Source organism: Trifolium pratense, linkage group LG7, assembly GCF_020283565.1.
Source record: "Trifolium pratense cultivar HEN17-A07 linkage group LG7, ARS_RC_1.1, whole genome shotgun sequence".
NCBI lineage: Eukaryota > Viridiplantae > Streptophyta > Magnoliopsida > Fabales > Fabaceae > Trifolium > Trifolium pratense.
The window spans coordinates 6,486,808-6,504,201 of NC_060065.1; the positions used below are offsets into that span (position 1 = coordinate 6,486,808).

At 30.6% G+C, this 17,394-nt stretch overlaps 1 protein-coding gene across 1 annotated transcript; it reads left to right on the forward strand.

The window, feature by feature from the left end:
• Positions 1 to 4,128: 4,128 nt before the first annotated feature.
• LOC123895745 (glutamate receptor 2.7-like) lies at positions 4,129 to 10,301 on the forward strand. Its single transcript, XM_045946235.1, has 5 exons — positions 4,129 to 4,387; positions 6,972 to 8,341; positions 8,541 to 8,853; positions 8,980 to 9,389; positions 9,693 to 10,301. Exons 1-5 carry the CDS (start codon positions 4,129 to 4,131, stop codon positions 10,299 to 10,301), a joined length of 2,961 nt encoding a protein of 986 aa, XP_045802191.1.
• Positions 10,302 to 17,394: the final 7,093 nt, after the last annotated feature.

The window sequence follows — 17,394 nt, forward strand, 5'->3', positions numbered from 1 at the left end:
TTACCAAATTGAAATCGTATGTCTTGCAAAATATTTTTTGACGTACGCAATATATTAATACTACATACATATAGACAACGCAATATATTAATGCTACATATAGACAACATATTGACAATGGGATTTCAACGTTGATGGATTTTATTGATTTTTCAAAAACAAACAAAAAAAAAGTTGATGGGATTTCAACGAATAAAGATCTTTTATGGAATATATAATTAAGCTCTGTTAGGAGTAAGAGATAAAATTTAAAGAGTCATGAGTCCTAAGGCTATATATTATGGTATTAAAAATTAAAAATTTATATATCAAAAAAAATTTAAAAATTTGCATTTAATATTATAAAATTATTATTGAATACACAACTTTAAAGAACATATTTTCCCTTTAAAGTTATATATATTTTTTTATTTCCCTTTAATTCTTTAACTACTATAGTACTACATTAGTGTCCTAAAAGACACTGCTTAGTAGTATGTAAGAATAAGTCCTAAAGACACTGCTTAGCTAGTATGTAAGATTAAAAAACTTAAGTCAAAGAAATCTATTTTACTATCATAAAATGATGACTCTACAGCTTATTCTTCAGTTTCTGATGATGGCACATGGAAATTGGTCAAGGCATTACGCCAACCGGCTTTAATTTAAGCAAATTTTCAATTTTTAAATTTATTGGATAATTAATGAATTTGACGTTAATTATAGATCAAATATATTAGTTTTTCAATAAATTTAAAAAGTAAAAATTTGTTTATAACTATAACATCTTCAATAAGAGTACATCAAAAAGAGTTTCGTAAGTTAATGATCCATACCTTATCTTTTTTTTTATTATTGGAGTTTCATAACATGACATAGAGTATATCAAAATTGATGATATTGGCTTGGGACCTTGGAGTGTGCTCCTCTTGAGGTATGAGGTTCGATTCTCTCTAGCGCCAATTTGAGTGCGCTAATTTAGTTTCTTCAAAAAAAAAATTTGATGATATGCTACCTTATTTAAAGTACTGTATCATCAATTTAATATTACCTTTTTGTTTTAGACACAGTTAAAAAAAATATAGAAGTGACCATTTGTTAATTAGTATGTACTCTAATACTCAAAGTTGTATCACCATTGGAGCAAAATATGTATGAGTTACATAGTATTACATGACATTGTAAGGACTATTTATTGATAATATTAATATATGATATTCAACTCCCAAAGTGATATCACAATTAGAGATGCTATTAAGGCAGAAGGGAGTATTTGTTTGGAGACTAGTAATGAATATAGTTGACGGTTGACTTTCAATAAAAATTAATTTGGCTCGTCGTTACATTACGATTGGTTATGAGTGTCTGGTTGTGAAAATTTATTGATTAGTCATTAACAATTTTATTAGAATTTGGATGGCCTATACTGAATCACAAAAGTTAGCTTGAGAGTCGAGGTTTGCACTACCCTTATAAAGGCTATATTTATGTCATATCTCTAGCTTGAGAGTTGAGGTTTGCACTATCCTTATAAAGGTTATCTATGTCATATCTCTAGCCAATATGAGACTTCTAGCACACCCCCTCACGTCCAGGACTGAACAAGCTGGAACGTGGAATCAACAACAACGGGTGGCCCAAATATGAGAGGTCTCCACAACAAACATCAAATAGATCTAAGATAGGCTCTGATACCATATTAAAATTGAGTATTAACCTAATTCATCCCTACAAAACCGACTTGTAAGGTGAGAATTGCCTCTTACTTATAAATCATTGTCTAGACCATCTCACATCCGATGTGAGACTTCTTAACAAGTTTAACATGATTTGTTTTTTTATACTTAAATGTATTTATTCTTTTAATTTATAGAAAAATTTAGGGTGATGAGATGATGTGTGGTTTTGTTCTTCACAAGTTTTGATTTTGCTTCCTGCGCAAGGTACCAGGATAGCTGCGCGGGGCGTGGGTCTGTTTCAAATTTTCCTTGTTTGCCTCTGAAGTCTGTGCGGGGCGCGGGATACGCTGCGCGAACAGCACGTAGCAATATATATATATATATATATATATATATATATATATATATATATATATATATATATATATATATATATATATATATATATGTTGTTGTTTATGACTTGGAATTGGTAACAAACACTAGGGTTGGGATTGAATCATCATTGATTCACCTTGAATAAACGCTAAATTAAATTGAGTTCTTGGCCACAAAAAAAGATTCAGAATAAGGGCATAGTTAGGTTGAAGGCTGGTCCTATAACCATTTGGAACTTCTTTATAAAGTTACTCTATTTGATTAGTGGAACAAATGGCTGCTCTCACTCAGACGTAGGTCATCTTTGGACCGAACTAGTTAAAAAATTTGCGTGTGCTTTTTTCTTTCTTGTTCTCGTTGTTTTATCTTTTGTTTGAAATTATAATTGACTTTCCCGTTTGATATTGGTTGTTTGATTAATTTGCTTCACACATATGTATTTTATGATGTGATTTTAACCGAATTCATGTTAATAGAATAGAACGACAATTGTATAAGCCTATGAATATGACTATATTGAAGTATCTAGAATGTCCATGCTTCCAAATCTATAACGTTGATGACACAAAAATCGACATTGACTTAATTTACACTTGATCCGCTAATTTTTTTTTTACAGTAAATCCGCTAAATGTTTTTAGTAGTTGATACATTTGTCATTAAATAATCCGTGCATTGAATTTGATATCCCTGTTCTTTGTTCGTCACTTTTTATTTGTTGAGATATTTCTTGCGAGATACAGTAGCAGTGCTGCTGCTGATGTAGTGGTAGTTACATTTATTAATTAAATAAACGATTTGTTTTTGTTATTTCATTTTTTTTTTACAATATGTATTTCTTATTTCATGATGACTTAGTAAAACAAGATTTGGTAAAAGGTAAACGAAAATGAAATGAATGAACATATAGCATTTCCTTGACTGAGTTAACTGCAGCGCACTCGACAGAAGTCATGTATGAATGAATAAATTAACATTATTTGTGTCTACTTAAACGACTAAATTAATTAAGAAAACCGATTTTAATTCAACTTTGAAAGAAGGACAATTCATGTAATTTGTTTAAATTTTGAGGAAATATATTAAAATTTAGCGATTTTTTTTTGTTTATAGACGAAATGGTAAAATTTAGCGAACTTCAATCCATGTTTAACTAAAACTTAAATCACATGTTTGATTACTTACATTTATTTTAGATTTTAAGTTGATCTCATACATGTAAAACGTTTCAAGTTAATCTCTTATATTAAATGTTAGTATAAGTTCATATTTTTCATCAAATTTTAAATTAATTCTATTTAAAAGGCACATGACTCCCCCCAAAGATATCCTTATTAATCACACATGGACATTTTAAATAGATTTTTGACTTTTTTTTAGTCAAAAAATAAATAAATAGAATTTTGACTTTTTTTAAGTCAAAAAATATATAAATAAAATTTTGACTTAAAGTTCTAAAAAAAATCCGGTAAATATTTAAATCTCTATAACTAGTTAATCTTGTGCGGTCAAATTTTTATTTAGTGGACTCATTCATAAGTTTCATTTATTAAGGGAAATAAATTTATAAAATAATGTATTATTTTATAATATATATTAGTGCGGTGTATTTCATTTTTCTGGCTTGATGTGATCTTCATTTATTTTAGGTTGAAGTATTAGTTTCGATTTAGTGCAAATCTAATAAATGACTTTAGTATGATCAACATTACAGATCTGAAGACATGAATATTCCGGACATTTCACTACAGTCATTATAACTTTATGTGATTTTATCGTTTTATGTTTTTTTTTTTTTTTTGACAACCATATTTTATCGTTTTATGTTATTAACATGAATTTTTAAATTTGTTTGCATATTAATCTTTTTTATTCTTAGCAATTTTAAACTCATATTCAATGTGTAATAAATTGAGAACAGCTAAACTAAGCTTTCACAAGGAAAAAAGTTAGCCAAGAAGTGTGGATGGGTGTACTTTTCAGTCGACGACCATAAAGATGGTTGTGACTTGTGAGTAATATATAAATAAGCCAGAGTACTTACAACCGATCCTCAATTACCATAAACATATAGAAAGGTAATCCCTCAATTATGATATTAATCGTTATAATAACTTGTTGGTGTTTAAATATGTTGGGTGGTGGAATGGCACAAATTAGAAACGAGAGTAATGTTGTAGTGAAAGTTGGAGCTGTACTTGATATTAGCAATGGAACGGTTGGTATAATAGGATTGAGCTGCATCAACATGGCTCTCTCAGATTTCTATCACTCTCATTCTCATTACAAAACTAGAATCCAAATCATCCTTAGAGATTCTCATAAGGATGTTCTCACTGCCGGTGCACAGGGTACGTAGTAATTACTTTTTTTTTTTTAATGGTAAATTGTTAGTATATTATTACAGTGTTATTTAAGATTTTCTCGTTGTCATGACTTGAATTTTGTACTTCTTACTTCTTAACCCTTAGTTTAACCAGTTAAGTTAATCATCCACCCCGTAATAATTACTATTTCCACCTCTTAATTTGTATTAGCTGTGTGTGAATGTTTTTTTATTTTATTTTTTATCATTGTGTGTGAATATTAATTTTTCATTTTGTGTGAATATTAAAATCAAATATTTTAAGTTCTTAATTTAAAAAGTGTATAACTCGTTTGATAAATTACTTTTATGGAAACTTGTTTCATAAAAACAAATTAAATTGTTTTTGAAAATTATGAGTTACGGATAACAATGGCAAAAAAAAAAAAAAATACTAGTATATACTTAACATTTTTTTTATGAAATATAATACTTTGTCCGTGAATTTAATTCAGTTGGTAGGAATATCACAATATATATGTAGGGGTCGAGATTCGATCCAGACACTCCGCTTAAACTTCAAGATGGAATTTTAGCAACTTGACAAAAAAAAAACTTTAATATATGCTTATATATTTCAAAACCACAGTATATATTCTCATCTCCTTGCACCATATATTTCCTTTTTTAGTCAAAAGAAAAAATAAAATAAATTAAGAGAAAAAGATACAAAGATTGAGGGGACATTAAACCTGACTCAGGTACAGTCCAGGGGATACATCACTTGAGGAACAACCCTAAACTACCATAACAAAAAATCCACTAATCATGAGCGCAACCCATCGAACCCACATACGGGCACGAAACCAAGTTACAAAAAAAGATGAGAAGTAGACCTATGCCAATAACAGTTAGAGTTTAAGAACGGCGAATGAATCGACTGCCAACACGGTAACTAAATCCAAGTGCCAACAGCTCCCTGACAAACGCAACAAGCATAAAAGTTCTTTCGAGCACCAAATACCATAAAGTAGGCGGACAAGACGACTTGAAACCTACGGATCTCAACAGACCTGGAACATCAGAGTTTCGAAGCAGTCAGGCCACCAAACACCACGAGATTCAAATAAACTCATAAGAACTCAAATCGAGGATGAGTCCAATATGTTAGTAACCAGACCCAGAAGCACCATATGTGTCTCGATTTAATTGGCAATGGCATCAATTTTTTATTATTTTTTTTGAAACAGGCAATGGCATCAACTTCTTCATAATTTAACCTGTACTTATTAATTTGAGGGGATAAATCATGAAAGAACATTTTTTTTATAATAATTAATGAAAGAACATTGATTTAGAAATATTTAACCCAAATTTGACAAGGACTATCAACAACTTGATTTGTCTCAAGATAAAACACGATCATGTGTAGTTCTTAAAATCATGAATATTTTTATTTTTTTGGTACATTGCGGATGATGAATTGCAGTCAGAGAAATAAAACAACAGAATTAAACTATAGTTAAAATCACACTCCTTCAATAATTTAATTCCATGCAAAATAGTCCAATTCTATAATTCAAGTCTCTCCTTTCTCAATCACAAGTCTTCTCTTCCGTCAAAAAAAAAAAATCACAAGTCTTCTCTCTCTCTCTTTTTTATTTTTTTTGTAGATATAAAAAACTCTTGTCGATTATGTATTATTGGATTGTAATTTCTCTTATATTAATTCACTGTAGTTATCATTTTTTTATCATGGAAACTGTACAATCATACGTGACTAATTCATTGAGTTTGCTATAAGAGTAGTCCAAATTAATTAGTAGTGGTTGATAAATTAAATGGCTTGCGTACGTAGATTATTTTTGTCCCAAAGAGTTTCTCATTTTTTTGGTCCCTGATAATAAAAAGTACTATTAATTTGGTATAAAAAAATTAATATCAGTTAAAATAGTCTCAGTAAAACTAAAATATTCACAAAAGTATTAACATAGTGTAACACAAATAATAGTAGTTATATTTGTATTCCTTAACCATTTGATTCAAGATGGAATACATTTTGTTTAAAAAAACTATCCATAAAAGTTATCGCAAAAATAATTAACTTGATTGATATTTTGATATTTTTAAATACAAAATTAGTGTTTTTCATTCTTTATGAATAAATAAGTCTACGTTAAAAAATAGTAAGAAAAAAGAGAAAGAGGAAGAAGTAGTAGATGAAATAGACAATGCCATGAGCACCGTAACAAGGATGGAAAATATAAGTACCGGACAGAACATTACAGGACAGTATAAGACAGAACAACACAGTACAACTGAAGTTGTCTGGTGCCTTATTTTTAGTAGATCAAATGCACAACCCCGTAAGAAAAACACTATACATGTTTTACTGCGTCGATGCCAATCCTAACCCCCCGGAAGAATTAGGTCTTACTTTCGAAAAAATGAAAGCGCCGCCAATTAAGTATCACAATTGTTACTAAATACAATTAGATTCTATTTTATTCTGAGTGCAATGAAAGAGTTTAATTGAAATACATTATCTGTCTAAAATTGTTTGTTTTACACGACAAGAACACCTTTTTCTCTTAATGAAATTTAATAATTATTGATCTTGTGACAAATAGCTCTGGATCTCATAAAAAATGAGAAAGTGCAAGCAATTATGGGACCAACAACAACAATGCAAGCAAATTTTGTGATTCAACTAGGAGACAAAGCACATGTCCCCATTGTAACCTTTTCAGCAACAAGCCCTTCACTAGCATCACTTCAAAGTCCATATTTTTTCCAAATATCACAAATTGATTCAGCTCAAGTTAAAGCCATCACCTCAATTATTCAAGCTTTTGGTTGGAAACAAGTTGTCCCCATTTACATTGACAATAGTTTTGGTGAAGGACTCATACCTTATTTAACCAATGCTCTTCAACAAGCCAATATTCAACTTCCCTATCTAAGTGCAATTTCTCTTTCAGCCACAGATGATGCTATCACTCAAGAGCTTTATAAAATAATGACTATTATATCCACTAGAGTATTTGTTGTTCATATGTCAACAAATCTTGGGTCTAAACTTTTTACCTTAGCAAAAAAAATTGGGATGATGAGTCAAGGCTATGTTTGGATAGTAACCGATAGTATGGCTAATTTATTCAGTTCATTTGATTTTACTGTGAAGGAATCAATGGAAGGAGTATTGGGTGTTAGGACTTATATTCCAAAAACAAATAAGCTAGATGGTTTTGGAGTTAGATGGAAAAGAAAATTCATTAGTCACAATCCAACTCTTGTTGACACAAATTTGAACATTTTTGGAATATGGGCTTATGATGCTACAATTGCATTAGCAATGGCTATTGAGAAGGTTGGAATTGGAAACACAAACTTTGGTTACAATGAGAGCAACACATCAAGCAACTATTACATGCCTAATTTTGAAAAGTTTGGTATTGCACAAAATGGTGAGAAATTGAGTGAAGCTTTGTCAAAAACTAGATTTAAAGGTCTTAGTGGTGATTTCAATGTTGTTGATGGGAAGTTACAAGCACCAATATTTGAGATAATTAATATGATTGGCGATGAAGAAAAAAGGGTTGGATTTTGGACACCAAATAAAGGATTGGCTAGAAATTTGGACAGAAAAGGGCAAATTAGCAATAATATCATATATTCTACATCTAAAAATGATCTTGGTTCAATCATATGGCCAGGGGATGTGTACTCTATTTCAAAGGGATGGGAAATTCCTACTGTTGGGAAGAAACTGAAGATAGGAGTTCCTGTTAAATATGGAGATAACTACACTGAATTCTTGAAAATAACATATGATCGTGGTACCAATAAAACAGAAGCCACTGGATTCTGCATTGATGTCTTCAAAGCTGTCTTGGATATTTTGCCCTACGAATTACCATACGAATTTCTTGCATATGCAAAGCCTGATGGTGAGATGGCAGGAAGCTACAATGACTTAATTTCTCAAATTTATTATGGGGTACTCTTCTTTTCATATTATACATTCCCATGAATCTTCCTATATATGTGAATAACTCTTTCATCATGAGCATATGTCAAAATCCTAATATAAAAATAGGCTTAAATGCATATTTTGTCCCTTATGCTTATTTTTCAATTTAGTCCCTTATGTTTAAAAAGTTTCAAATTGGTTCCTTATGTTGATTTTGGATTGACAGAACTATGATGCAGTAGTGGGAGATGTAACAATCATTGCAAATAGATCCAACTATGTTGATTTCACAATGCCATACACAGAATCCGGTGTTACAATGGTTGTTTCAATGAAAGACAATAGGAAGAAAAATGCATGGGCTTTTTTGAAGCCACTGACATGGGATCTTTGGGTAGCATCAGCTTGTTCACTTATATTCATTGGATTCGTTGTATGGGTTCTTGAACATCGAATAAACGACGACTTTAGAGGACCACCCTCTCATCAGATTGGTACAAGTTTATGGTTTTCCTTCTCAACTGTGGTTTATGCTCATAGTAAGTATAACTCATCAAACATACACACAAACTATAATTCATTAACTAATACGTAATTAGAACTTATTTGGATAAATAATTTAATTGAACTTACTTGTAATGTTAACTATCACATTTTGATGACAGGAGAGAAAGTGGTTAGCAACTTGGCTAGATTTGTGGTGGTTGTATGGCTTTTTGTGGTTCTAATTCTAGTTCAAAGTTACACTGCAAGCTTGACTTCATTGTTAACAGTTGAACAACTAAGTCCAACAATTACAGATGTTAACCAACTTCTAAAGAATAAAATGAATGTTGGCTATCTCAAAGGTTCTTTTGTTTATGGAATTTTGAAGAACTTGGGTTTTCCAGATTCTCAACTCATTACTTATCAATCACCTGAAGAATGTAATGAACTTTTCATAAAAGGAAGTGTAAATGGTGGAATTGATGCCGCTTTTGATGAAGTTCCCTATGTTAAGCACTTTCTTGGAATTTATAGTTGTTCAAAGTATGTCATGGTCGAACCAAAATTTAAAACGGGTGGTTTTGGCTATGTAAGTTTTACTCTCTCTCTCTCTCTCTCTCTCTCTCTCTCTCTCTCTCTCTCTCTCTCTAATGAGCAATGCTTTATAAATTGGACTGAATAGGACGGGTCAACCAGTTGAACTGGAAATCAGCCAATTCATTGGTTGGTTTTATCCTAGTTACATTGTAGTCATGCTGAACCGAATGAGTTGAGATTGAACCGGTTCAACCAGTTGAACCATACATCAGAGGTCTCACTGTTTCGATCACGGGTTCAATTTTAAAACATTGATTGCGATTATTGAATTGAATTTTAAGTGGTTAATTTGTAGGCGTTTCCAAAAGGTTCACCTCTTGTAGCTGACATTTCTAGGGCAATCCTAAATGTGACTCAGGGAGGCAAAATAAAAACAATTGAGAATACATGGTTCAGAGAACCAAGTTGTCTAAATTCCAACACAGATATTTTCTTAAATAACAATCTTGGACTTGAAAGCTTTTGGGGACTGTTTCTCATAGCAGGGATTTGTTCCCTGTCAGCACTCCTAATCTTTTTGGTGACATTCCTATATCAGCACAACCACATTTGGTTATACAATAATTCAAACACTTCAATATGGCGACGATTTCGCGTCTTAGTAAGGATATTTGATCAAAAAGACCTGAATTGTCACGCATTCAAGAAAAGTGAAAATAAAAAGGAAAGCAGTGACAGTCCTTGTTCATTTGAGGCATCTCCAGGAACACATTGTCCTCCTAGTCCATCTAGTCAAACTGAATCAAATGTTTCGGTTTATGGCGATTTTAGTTTTAGTCCAAACATAGAAATGGATGTTGTGCAAATTACTAATCAAGAAGTTGCTCCTGTGAACAACTGTGAAATTAACTCACAAGCAACAGCCAACATGACCTCATCTACATTTGTAACATCCAGCCCATAATAATTGAATCTGGCCCTCTCTTTGTTACTATATCCAATGATATTAATTAACAGTTACTTTTATATGACTCAAAAAGTTACTATATCATAAATTATGCTATCATCATATAAATGCCTCATTATATCTCTACAAATTTAGTTTTACAAAGAGTGTAAATGTGATGCATATCAAATGAGTTAAAGAAAATATCCTTCTTACTGTTTCATCAAATGCAGCTTGTGCTTCAACCAAAATTATAATTAAATGTCTTTTATAATTTAGAGTTGAACCATAATTGCCTTACATTAGCAGCAACACTACTATTTAGAACGATTGCAAAATGGTATCAAAAACGTTATTAGCGTCGAATCTCCAGACACTAAGAGAAGAAAATTACTAGTGCTGCTGCAAAGAACAAAAGGGGATTAAGATAATAATAATAATAATATAATAATAATAATAATAATTGCTCTTATTTGAAACTTAATTAAACACTAACTGGTAATGAAGAACAGTAACATGATACTCAAGAATAGCATTACTAGGTATAGGATCACTCTTGAACTTTCATTAGGAACCTCTCTTAAAAGATCATCAATTGCATATAAATGACCAAATGGTGTTGTTGATTTGTATCCAATGGTTATGTTTGGTTGCGCAATTTGTACCGCTGTTGGTTTGTTTCCGCTTAGAATGTCGAAAAGGTAGAAATGAAGATGTGTTACTTTCTGTTTTTTTAGATGAAGACTGTGTATGCTTTTTTCTGAATGGTATTTTGAATTCACTGGTATTGTGATGCTGCATAAAAATAAAGCTAAAATTATGAGGATTGATTTGTTCTCCATTTTTTGTTTGATACAAAATATCTCTATTGTGTGGGGAATTATTTATATTAGAAGATAAAGATAATCAATGTGTAATGTATCATTCACCAATGTTGTCATTATACATTGATAACCAAGCTTTTGATTGGAAACAAGTTGTCCCCATTTAAACTATATGAATTTAATATTTGTTTACACTTAAAAACAATCTAAGTTGTTTACACTAGTTTTAATGGTCTTAGACTCTTAGTGGTGATTTCAATGTTATTGGTGGAAAGTTACAAGCACCAATATTTGAGATAATTAATGTGATTGGTAATGGAGAAAAGGGTTGGATTTTGGACACAAAATAAAAGGTTGACTAGAAATTTGGACTCAAAAGACCTCATGAGCCATAATAGCACATATTCTAGTTCTAAAGATGATCTTGGATCAATCATATGGTCAGGGTATGTGTACTCTATTCCAAAGGGATGTGAAATTCCTACTATTGGAAAGAAGTTGAAGATAGGTGTTCCAGTTGAAAGTGGAGGTAACTACACTGAATTCTTGAAAGTAATATATGATCATAGTTAGGGGTGTGCAAAAAATTTGGCTATCCTTAACCAAATTACTAACCAATCCATATCCAATTTTAGTTTGCAAAATTCATTTAAAAAAAAACCACACCACTCCAATAAAAAAACACCAATTATAAACCATAACCACATTTTGTAATTTGGTTTGGAATTGGTTTGAAAATTTAGGCCCAATAGCTAATTTAGGCCCAATCTTCAATTTTTTAAAATTCTTTATTATATAATAAAATAATTAATTAAAAGAGGGGGTGGAGGACCGGTGGTCACGCCGGACCACCGGCGGCCGGCACGGCGGCGCTCCGACCGGCACGGCGGCGGACGGCGGTTTTCCGGCGGACCTCCAGCGACTTTCACGGCAACCGGTGGTGGTTCTCCGGCGGACCTCCGGTGACTTTCACGGCGGCCGGTGTTGGTGCTCCGGCGGCCGGCCACCACCAACCACCCATACTATTTTATTATTATTTTATTTTAAAAATCAGATTTTTAATAATTATTTTAAAAATAATTAAAAAATCAGTTTTTAATGTTTTTAGTTTTTAAAAATAATTAAAAAATTCAGTTTTTTTTTAAAATAATTAAAAAATCAGTTTTTAATGTTTTTAGTTTTTCAAAAATTTAGTATTTTAATTTTTTTCCTATTTATTAGTTTTTTTTTGTATTTAAAAATCAGATTTTTTAATTTTAAAAATTACTCTTTTTTTAAATAATAAAAAATATTTTTGAAACAATATAAAAAACAAGTTTTCGGCTAAGTAAAAAATAATTTGGGTTTAAAAAAAATATTTTGTGGGTTGATTATAAACCAATTCAATCATAAAATTAATGAAAAATTATGTTTTTAAAATAATTAATAAATCTATTTTTTTTAATCAACTAATAAAAAAAATTAGTTTAAGTAAAAAATCTATTTAAAATTGGATCATGTGAATAACTTAAATTTTATTACAAACCGGTTATAAATTGGTTCGATCCGGTTAATAACCAAATCCAAATTAGTTTTAAAAAATGACCGGTTTGTTATTGAAATGATTTTGGTTTAGAACCAAAACCATCAATTAGGTGTGGTGTGGTGTGGTTTCCAAACCATGCCCACCCCTAATCATAGTACCAATAAAACACAAGCCACAGGCTTCTGTATGTCTTCACAGCTGTGGTGGATATTTTGCCTTATGAAGCCTTATGACTTGCCATATGAATTTGTTCGATATGCAAAGCTTGATGGTGATGAGTGTTGGGAAAAACCGGCATAAAGAAAATAAATGAACGCAATCAACAACACAAGAATATAACGCGGAAACTCCAAATCGGAGAAAAAAACCACGGTCGTTGTCAAAACCGACAACCAGAGTATAAACACTATGTGAAAATTGTTACAACACATAGACTTCACTCTCAATCACCTCATGCCCCAATACACCCACACTCTCCAAAGTAAATATTTGAACTACATCTCAAATACTCTTGAACAAGAGCATAAGAGAAAAAGAAAAAAACGCAAATATAAACATAAAGTGTTTACAAGTGTTACTTCTTGGTGTAATTATAAACAAAGAACTTAGGTCCATTATATAGCTTTGATTTCCTCCTTGCTTCACAATTCTAAGCGATGTGGGACTTTCAATAGCTATTTTTTAACCTCCTTCTTTTTTTTTAACCTCCTTCTTTTTCTTCATTAGCAATGTGGGACTTACATTGCAATCAATCCCAACAATGAGATGGCAGGAACATATGATGAGTTGATCAATCAACTTTATTATGGGGTAGGTACTCTTTTTCTTACCTTTTAAAGAACCCACTTGTTCTTATATACCTTTTTCTTATATAACTCTTAGAATTGGGAATTAGGTCTACTTCATCCTTACAAAATCGGCTTGTATGGTGATGATTGCTCTCACTTATAAACTCACCCTTATTAACACATATTCGGTTGCGAGATGGCCTAAATGTGTTTATAAGTGAGGGCAATCCTCACCTTACAAGCTGATTTGTAAGATTGAGTTAGGCCCAAAACCCAATTCTAAGATGGTATCAGAGAAACCGATTTTATAAGGATGAGTTAGGTCAAATATATATTCAATTCTATGAATAACTTTATAGAAAACCAGTTAGTAGAATGTGACATGGTTTAGGAAGTTATTTGTCTAGATTCTAGTACAGAATTTTCTTCTAATAACAATCTTGGACTTGAAAGCTTTTAGGTTCTGTTTCTCATTGCAAGAATTGCTTCCCTATTAGCTCTCCTAATCGTTGTGGTAACATTTTTATATCAGCACAAACATATTTGGTTATACAATGTTCAAAATACTTCACGGGTTTGCATCTTGGTAAAGATATTTGATCAAAGAGATTAATTAATTAAGAGCAGTAATAGTAACGTTAACATCATAGAATATTCCAGAGACCATTTTGTTTCCTGTACGTATAGCTACCTTGAAGTTTGGATTAATTAATTAATCTATAGCTTGAGCTTCCGTAAAATTTCATAGATTATATTATATATTATTCCTGCGACGATTGAAACAGCTAGATTATTAGTCAATTACTAAATTCAAGTCGTATGTCTTGTGTAGTTACTTTGGTGAGCCTTAATTATAAGTAAATTTATTTATTGAATAACTATAATATATTTAACCTTAATTATCAACTAAATATATTAGTTATAAAATAAATTTAAAAAGTAAAATTTTGTTATAATTAAGACGAAGGAAGTACACAATTGCAATAATACTTTATAATTTACTACTTTTGTCCCTAATTATAAGACTCTGTTGTTTGACCACTACACGTACGTCAATGCACAATTTTGATCACTAAAATTTTTAATTGTCTATTAGTAAAAATTATAAAAACTTAATATTTTGAAAGTACTCATCAAAATAAATTGAACAAGATCTTATATGCTAATATTTATATTTATATATTATTAAAAAAATACGGTCAAAACAAGGTAAATAAATAGTACATTTTTTTCAAACAGGGATCTTATAATCACGAACGGATGTAGTATATAGATTGACGAAGTCATGGTCAGGGCCAGCTAGTGTCAATGTCTAGGAATAGGATCCAATATTTTAGGGTTCCAATTATTTTATATATTCATGAATTTTTATAATAGTATTATATTATTAAAGAAAATAAAAAAACACGTTTTGAAAGAATATGTCAACTAAATATTTTGACAACTTTGTCAATTGAAAAGAATATACTAAAAAGCATCGATGTTGATGTAATTATGAATAATTATATATTTTAAAATATTCAAAGAAATTGTTTCTTATAAATTTTAAAAAAAACTGTTTCTTATAAATTTTTATTGGAAAAATATTAGACATAGAATTATTTCAATAGAATCAATCAAAGAAAATATTGGTACAAATAAATATGATACATCATAAAATAAAATTGAGAACATTATAAAATAAAAGAAGAAGAAAAACTTATTGGAATTGACTGAAGCGTGCAAATGCACTGAATTGCCCGATGTGGTTGGTCTCATAGCTAATACCCTCCAGGATACAACAGTCATTTCTTGCTAACAACTAGAGTCGGGTATACAGACCAATGTCCGCGGGCCGACCCGTTTAACCCGCAGCCCGCACGGACTTAAGACCAATTTTTTTTGGCCCGTTTATATTTTTGCCCGTGTGGGTTGGACCGTTAAAACTGCGGGTTATGCGGGTTAAATCTGCGGGTTCGCGGGTTAGCCCGTGGCCCGCCTTCTTTTTTTTTATATAATTAATTACAAAATTTATCGGATATAAATAACTTGGTCCATGTCCAAATTCCACTTTTTTAACCACAAAAAAAAAAAAAACTTAGTCTAAACCCTAATTATAAAAAACAACAACACACTCCAATTTTAATCAAGTAGACAACAACACAAAACATCATGATTCAGACATGTTCTTCTACTTATAATTTTTTGTTCTTTTTCACTATCTTTTACTTTGTCTCAGCTGTATATACATTTGCTAGTATTTAAAAGATACATGTCCAAATGGGAAGTTATTTTTCTTGGGGGTATTTTCCGCTATTATGTTTTGAATAATTTGGTTACCTTGATGTGATTTAGTTAAGTTGAATCTGTTAATTTTTTTATGCTTTTTGGGTACATGTAGAAAGTTTTTCTCACTAAAATGGACGATACAAAAATGACGATAAGAATCGGTTGAATTTGATTTTAGTTGCATTACTTACAAAGAGAAGATAGATAAACTCAATGATATCACAAACTTTATTTATTTTTATTTGTTAGTTACAATTTATATGTTATAACATAAAATTATTAATAATATAATTTTTTAAGATTTCATTATATAAATATTTTATTAATTTAGTTTATTTTTTGAAAAAAGTAATTTTTTATTTTTTTTTGGTAATAGTCCGAGGGTTAACCGTTTAACCCGCGGGCTTATGCGGACCGGACTCGGACTTAATATTATAACTCATTTATATTTGCCGACGGACTTGTTCGCCCCGTTTAATATGCGGGTTTATGCGGGGCGGGTTAAACGGGACGGACTAGCCCGCATACCCAGCTCTACTAACAACGCACGTGAATTAGCAAATTTTCAACTACTTTTAGATACTTAAAGGAACTTAGTTTATAATTCACTCGTAATATTCTGTCTTCTCACCGTGTGGCCTAGCATCACCCATGCATATATACATATGTGCATAATGGAACCCTTTTAATTAGGATTGATTACTTATTCAATTAGAAACATGACCAATCAATATTATTAATAATAATAATAATAATAATAATAATAAAATAACTTTGAAATAAATTTTTGGATAAAGTATCCTACATTTTTAAGTAAAAAAATATTATTTATTATTTTGTAAAACTATTATTATGAATTAAGGTGTATGAAATAAGTTAGTTTTGCCTAGATCGAATAAAATATAAGTAAGGGGGCCGGTCATGGTGGGAGTATATATCATCCCAATTTATTTATTTAATACTAATTATACAACAGTAAGAATATGTTTGGTGGAAGAACTCATTGGCTTCATTGCACATATCTTGTGCTATATTGAGTAGGCTATGTTAATATAATTTTATTTTGTTTGACTTTTTCAAAACAAGTACTTTATTTATACAATTATACTCTTTAATTTTATACTCTTTAATTTTATTTATTATTTCTCTTTCATTTTGCTTTCATTTATTTTATTTTTTACTATAATTTCTCTTTATCATATAATTAATGGTTTTTTTTTTACAAACATATATAATTAATGTTATATTTCTTTTTTTTTTTAAGGAATAATGTAAGGACCAAACTTAGGTACAGTTCCATATACACAGTTCTTACTGTGCTAGATACATGGGGGGGAGTTATTTTTATTTAAAAAGAATTTTTTTCTTTCTTTTTTTAATTAAAAAATATAAATAACTACCTTTTTGTGAGAGGAACAGGAAAAACTGCATCTAAGGAAATGCATATAAGTTTTGTCCATAATGGACCAAACTTAGGTACAGTTCCATATACACAGCTCTTACTGTGCTAGATACATGGGGGGAAGTTATTTTTATTTAAAAAGATTTGTTTTTTCTTTTTTTAATTAAAAAATATAAATAACTACCTTTTTGTGAGAGGAACAGGAAAAACTGCATCTAAGGAAATGCATATAAGTTTTGTCCATAATGGACCAACTTTAGGTACAGTTCCATATACACAGTTCTTACCGTGCTAGATACATGGG